General features: G+C 60.8%; 1 protein-coding gene across 1 annotated transcript in view; it reads right to left on the bottom strand.

Moving 5' to 3' along the window:
* Positions 1 to 6,404: 6,404 nt before the first annotated feature.
* The window catches only part of OTUD7A (OTU deubiquitinase 7A), a 28,756-nt gene continuing 28,186 nt past the window's right edge, over positions 6,405 to 6,974 (bottom strand). The window contains exon 14 of the mRNA XM_027767795.1: positions 6,405 to 6,754. Within this exon, the coding sequence (XP_027623596.1) occupies positions 6,405 to 6,754 (350 nt within the window). The remainder of the gene's footprint in view (positions 6,755 to 6,974) is intronic.

Consider the following 6,974-nt stretch of genomic DNA (forward strand, 5'->3'; position numbering starts at 1 on the left):
AAGAGGAGAGAGAGGAAAAGGAGGAGCCTATTTAAATTGGGCTAGACTAATCACATCAATTGAAAGACAGAGTGAGCGTGTGGATAAAAATGCAACCCCAAGTATATGCTGCCAACAAGAAGGCCATTTTAAATATAAAGATATAGCAAAGTTCAAATAAAAAGATGGAAAAAGAAATACCACACAGACTAAACTCCAAAGCACGCACACGCCAAGGGGGATGGCGCAACTACGAAAGGGCCCGCAGGTCCTGGACACGCACGCACCTGACAGAGCTTCCAAACACACGAGGGAAGCACTAAGATACTGAAGGGAGAGATACACAGCACACCATTAAACTGGGGGTCTCTGTCCACACCGACAAATTAAAAATTGAGAGTGGGCCAGCAGGTGGAGTGGCGGTTAAGGTGCTGGACTCCCACATGACCGACCGTGGTTTGAGTCCCAGACCTGGTGGCTTGGATTCTCACTTTCCATCTCTAACTCACTCTCTGGTGAGTATAATACACATGCCTACAGCAAGTTAGAATAATAATAACAACTAAATAAAAAACAGTAAGTGTATTTTTTTAATGAGAGCAAATGACCACTATCAGGAAAGAAAGTGAAAATCATTACAGGTTCTCATATATGTTAAGATAATGTGGAAGCTGCCCTAGCAAGTAGCTATCAAAGGTCCACTTCTCAAAGATACAAGCAAAACTCAAAGAACAGTCTGAAAGAAATTGCTTTCATTGTGTAAACCTTTCTCCAGGTACAAACTAGTTGCAAGGCATGTTAAGAAAACTGCACATCCTGAGTTGTTAGAGAATGTTTCAAATGCCCCAGGGATACTACAACTTGACACAATGTCTCCCAGAAACAGAAGAGAAGGGACATTCTCCACTCATTTCCTGAGTCCAGAATTACACTGTTTCCAAGTTGAGGCAGAGGAGAGGTGGGCAGTTAGGCCGCCCCGGAGGCCACAGCCCCAGTGGCACAGTGGCAATGAAGCCACGGCTGGGCTGGCAGCGTAGGGACCCACACCCACAGTGGAGCAGCGCAGTGCACCGGGCGGGCGGCGTGACCGCCGCAGCAGGACCAGACTGTAAAGGATGCACAGCACCAGGAAAATGGGAGCCCCCGTAAACCTGAAATAAGACCTTCCTTAATAAAGGCATACACAAGAAGCCCCAGCCGGCACCCTACTGAGCCTGAGCCCCAGCACCTCCCAGGGGCAGAAAGAAGGCGGGGCGCCCCCACCCCACTGCTCCCTGCTGTGCAGGACAGACAGCTGCCAGCCCGGGTCACCCGTGGCGGTGGACATGGCCATGGGGGTGCGTGCCCACGGCTCCGTGAGGGGTGGGGCCTTCAGGAGGGACGGGCCACGGGAGCCCAGCCTGAGAAGACCCAAGGTGTTGTTCACCTCTCCACCGAGCCAGCCTGAGGCTGCCCAAGGCCCGCCCACCCTCAGCCCCTGGCGCTACCTGGCAGCCCGGGGCGTGCGTCCACCCTCGCTGGCTGTCCTATCTGGACCCGACGCTGTGAGTTTGATGCGCAGGGTGGGCCCTGCCCAGAGCCTCCTTGCAAGCCCCAGACCCCTGGGTGCCGCAGTGCCCGGTAGGCGGCCAGGGCCCCGGCGCTCCTTGCAGGTGTCCTCGGCCGCAGGCCAGGAGAGCACATATCCCTTGGCAGAGGACTGGCCAGCTGGGCCTTCCCTCCTGCCCCGAGAACGAGCAGGAGGGGCCCTTCCGGTGTGCTTAGTCTCCACACGGAGAGGCCGGCCCGCCTGGCCCTTGTGCTTGCGCAGATGAGACCCAGGAGGCGGCAGGCCGGCAGAGGTCGGGAAGGTGCTCCCTCACCTGCCCTTTCCAGGGGCTGTGCCCGCCATGTCCACTCAGGCCGCAAAGGGTGGGCAACTCCCTGGATCTCTGGCGCCCCTGACAGGCAGGCATGCTGCTCTGTCTCTTGGGGGACAGCACAGAATGGCACTTCCGGCTGGACCCTCGGGCCACACAGGCTCCCAGCCAGCCCGCACACACACACGGGTGTAGACGCTCTCAGTGCACACCTACCGTGGATGGGGGGGAGACGCCCTCCCATGCCGTGTGACCCGCTCGCTCATCATGGGGCCCCGCTCCCATTTCTGGGCTGCACACACTCGGTCTCGCGTGGGCACGTGTGCACACACGCATGCACCTGGGCCTCTGCTGCGGATGGCGCCCGCCCTGCAGGGTCGCCCACTCCCATTTCCTGGTCAGCCTATGCCCAGACTCGAGGGCAGTAAGCGCTGCCAACCCCGGCCCCCGCTCAGGCTCCCTGTGGGAGCGCCACCTGGTCCTCACGCAGTGCTGGGCAGGGAAGGGGCCGCCACCGCGGTGGGCTGCACCTGGGAGAGCCAGCCCGGCCTGGGCACCTGGACCCACCCAGGGCTCGGGGCCCCGGGTACGAGGAACTGGGGTTCCAGTCGGTTTATTAACCCTGAGCCCCCTGAGCCTCCCACCCCCACTGCTTCTACGCAGGAGAGACGACCGCAACCCACCTCAGCACAGCTCCGCCCACGGGAGAGCGTGGTCCTCAGGGCACTGGTGGTGGGCGCACCAGCTGCTACTCAGGCCCGAGGGCATCGCCCTTCTCCCTGCGTCAGCCCACTGCCAGTGTGGGGCAGCCCGTGGCTCCCGGGTAACCGCGGACGCCCGGTCTGGGCAGCCGTGGCTCATGAAGAACAGAGAACACCTGATGTGGGAGGGGCAGCCCAGGGAGCAGAGGAGGCCCAGCCCACACACAAATGCGCTGGATCAGCCGCACTGGCGTCGGGGAGGGCTGCTTCTCCCAGGTTCTCAGCGGTTCCAGCAGCGCGCTGCTCCCAGCCCCGCAGCCCCGCGTGTGACGTGTCCATATGGCTCACACATCACCAGCCTCTGTCCACACAGTGACATGCATACCCCTGTCACACTCAGGCTGGGCAGGCACGAGCCCACTCCGCCAAGGGCACTGTCCTCCCCACCGTGTGCCGCTTCCCCCAGGCACGCCCACTGTCAGCTGGGCAATGCACAAGTGTCCTTGCCCCGGCCCGACCCCAGGCAGCAATGTCACATACGTGGTCATCTTTGCACCGAACACGTGCTGGCCACCCACGGCAGCCAATGCATGGCCCTGCCCAGAGGGAGGGAGGGCCCCCATGCTGTCTCTGCCTCTCCTTGGAACGCTGTACCCAACAGGTGCGGGGACCTGGAGCATGCTGCAGGAAAGGGGGGACGGAGGGGAGACAGTGAGGACTTTGAGAACCCACACACGGGGGCCGGCAGGTGGCGCTAGACACTCCCACATGGCCGACTATGGTTCGAGTCCTAGACCTGATGGCTTGCTTTCTCACTTTCCCTCTCTCTCTGTCTCTCTTAGGTCAAATGAAAACAAATGAATGAATTAATAAAATCAAATGATTCTTAAAAAAAAGCAAAACCCACACACAGACACACATCTCCCCCACAGTAAGATGAACATGCCATCGGGAGCACGACACTTGTTCTGCGGTGGCCACGCGGCCGTCGCTCTGCCTGCGCCCGTTGGCTGTCCACCACGTCGGTGCCTCGCCAGGTCCTGCCTCCTCCCCAAGATGGTGATGCAAACCTTCCCGATGGCGAGGCCAGGGCCGGCAGTGCGTCTGTCTGAACCGTGTTCTCGGTCAGTGTCCGGTCTCTACGGGACCGCCCCTGTTCCGGAGCGGAGGACTCCGCGCGTCCCAGGCGGGGTGGGGCCTCCTCTTGTCCCTTGGATGGCCTTGGGCATCTGCTCGCACCTGCTGCCTCATCCTCACAGCGAGGACGGCCACTGGCAGGGCCACTCGGGTCCCCTGGACCGGCACCCGGAGCAGATGTGGGCAGTTGGGTGGGACTGGCTGAGAGCCCGGCCCCTGCCCGGGGAGCCCCGCATGTGGGCCAGGCAGGAGTACACGCAGAGCCAGGGCACAGGGGACATGGCCTCGAGGACCAGCCTCTCAGGCTCCGTAGAAGGGGCTGTCCCTGCACCACAGGGCCCTTCCCGCACGAGCTCCTGCCCAGGTGAGCGATAAAGAACGGAGAAGGCTGGAGGGACCCACACCGGGAGGGCCACACCTCGGCGAGGATGCCGAGAGCACGGCAGAGACAAGGACGCGGCCAGCAGGGGCCGCCCTCCGCTCTCACGCCCGGTCTCCCGGGACAGACACCCAGGCTTTTCCCCTCGCCCAAACTGCCTACGCTGCTGGGCACGGGCCTTCCCCCCGCTACTGTGAACCCGCCTTGCCGGCTTACCGGACTGTGGCGACGGCCGTTTGTGAGGTAAGTACCAGGCCGAGTACACACCTGGGGGCGGAGGGCTGCTCTCTGAAACCACCCAGTTCCTGAGTCGGCGCAAGAGTCCCTGGTGGGAATCCCCTGGTGGGAAAGGGGAGCACGGGGGAATGAAACCCTGGCTGGAGAGGGCGGGCGCAGTCCCCGGTGCTCGCACAGACACCAAAACCGGGCTTTCACCTCCGAGGCGGGAGACCGCTCACCACCCCACTGTCAGAGGGTGGGTGACAGGCAGCGAGGGGCGCTTCGGCCCAGCTACGCCTCTGAGGGACGGCCGGGGCGGAGCATGGCTCTGCGGCGTGTCGCGAAGACAGACGTAGCTTACACCTCGCTGCTGGACGCCAGCATAATGCAGTGCTAGGACCAGGGCCAGACACACCCAGAGACACCCTCCCTCCGTCACGCCGAGACAGCCCTCTACGCTGGCACGGGCCGCGGGTTTCCAGCACAATCTCCACAGAGCTTGGGGAGCACCTGGGATCCTTCTGGGAACTTGCTGTTGCTTAGAGACATGGGTCTCTCCAAGCAGGACCTTCCCAGAAGGGGACCAGGACCTCCCACCTGGGGCCACACCTTTTGTCCCTGAGCCACAAAGGACTCCAGGCCAGAGAACTGCACTGGGCAGCCCCTTGGCCACATGGAGCCAGAAGTGTCTACCGGGTTGTCGGAAAAGTCATGATGCCTCTTCCATAGAAGAGCATAGAAAAGCACACCCTGACTTTTCTGTCACCCCGATAGTGGTGGCTCCCCGCAGAGGCTGTGTCTCCGCGCTCTTCTGAAGACAGCATGCCGGTGGCACTGGGACTTTATATTTAGTCGAATGGCACCCGGAGGGGCGTCGCTGGCCCGCTCACACGCGGCCAAGGGAACTCACGCTGTGGCCAGAGCCACACCCCAGGTCTCGTCCAGGGCGCGGTCCTAGCCAGCCGAGGGGGCAAGGCGGGTGATACCTACGTGTCACTCTGGGTGGACGTCTTCCTGTCCTACAGCAGGGCCACTTCTCCTCAGTTTGATGCCAAAACAAACCAACCTGGCAGAGAGCACAGGAAGAGAGAGGTTTGCACAGCCAGGCTTGGACATTCGAGTTGGCTGTTTACAGTAAACAAGAGAAAGAACAAACACGGATCTACTCCAGGGACCGAGGTTGGTTCCAACACGCTGTCTGCACCGTGCGAGACGGAGGAGCCCAAGTGGCCGGCATCTGCGCTTGAAGTGACACCTTCCGTGTCCCATAACTTCGGACGGCAACACACGCACGCAGAGTGCCGTGAAGAACCACCGCCAAGGGGCATCTCCCCGAGGGATTTCTGAAACGGTCTTTTTTCTTTGAATGACCAGCATGCCAGCGGCGGGAGGGAGCTGGATGTCAGAGGTTGCCACATTGAAAGCATTCAGCCTGAAAAGCAAAGCTTCCAAAAATGTCTTACACATTCTATTCGAGAAATCATTTTGCTTTATACAAAACTTAAGTAAAGAACTGAAAATGCCGCTTGCTGTGGAGTAATAAAAAACAAAAGGAATTACTCACAGGAGATACTCAATTATTTTATTATAATTCTTTGAACAAGTAAAAAAAAATCCCCTCCCCATTTTGTTTTTTGCTTTTGCTGCTTTTGACGTGGGGGTGGGGCGGGGGTGGCTCCCTGCTGAGCAGGCCAGGAGGGGTGACCGCGCCGCTGCACACGCCTGGAGGGCTCGCTCTGCTAGGCCAGGCGTGCACTTTCCTCCTGGGGGCTGCTCCAGCTGTGCTAAGGCTCCCTCGGTCACAGGTCTGTGGCCAGGCCAACAGACCGACCGAGGGCTCCCTGCGGGCAGAGCGCTCCTTGTCCAGAGGTAATCTCGGAGGGGAGGGACTGCATATTGCCGCTCACAACAGGTAGCTAAGGACACATCGTTTTGTTTTCCTCAAGAAGTGTAGGAGGCACCAAATGAGACCACTCAGAGGCTGGACTGCTCCCACAAGGTGCTCGGAACCGGGTGGGGCACCAGTGGCCTACGCAGGGGCCAACCCTGACAGGTGCAGTAGGGTGGTGGGGTGGGGTTCCTCCCCGGCCTCCCTCTGACCTTCCCTCTGGAACGAGGGGCAGGTTGGGATCAGAGCAGGGTTGGGGGGGGACGGGACACGGCGATCACCGGCCACTCCTTGCCTGTCTCCTGGGCACCTCCAGCCGCGTCTGTGCCAATGTCTGCAGGGGCGGCCCAGCCTGGCTGTGGCATCTGCGCGGCCGGGGCGTGCACACCCTTTGCTTCCCAGAGCCAAGGGTCTTCGGAGAGCTCCCTCGCCGAGCAGCCCCACCGTTCTGAGCAGGGAGCCGGCTCCACCTGAGGCGCCCTGCGAGGTAGGTTGTCCGGTGCCCGTCCTGGGGACGCCCGCGGCTGGATGGCAGTGACAATGGTGCCCGAGCCGGGGCTGGCGCTTTGCCTATGAGATGCAGCCGTGGATTCTTGGGGGGCCAGGAGAAAGCATGTCAAACACTCCCTTCTGAAAACAAAGGGCTGCAATTCTTTATTTCTCTCATCGAGGAACAAAAATACTCTTGCAATGGCTATGGGCTCCCACGGGGCGGCGCGGCCCGCGGTATGACTTGTTTCCTATCCGGCTACGACCTGAGTGGCGTCGGTGGGGCAGGCACCAGGGCGGCAGCGGCGGCGGGCTCAGGGCCG

The sequence above is a fragment of the Tupaia chinensis genome, unplaced genomic scaffold (genome assembly GCF_000334495.1).
Source record: "Tupaia chinensis unplaced genomic scaffold, TupChi_1.0 Scaffold144682_1, whole genome shotgun sequence".
Classification (NCBI taxonomy): domain Eukaryota; kingdom Metazoa; phylum Chordata; class Mammalia; order Scandentia; family Tupaiidae; genus Tupaia; species Tupaia belangeri.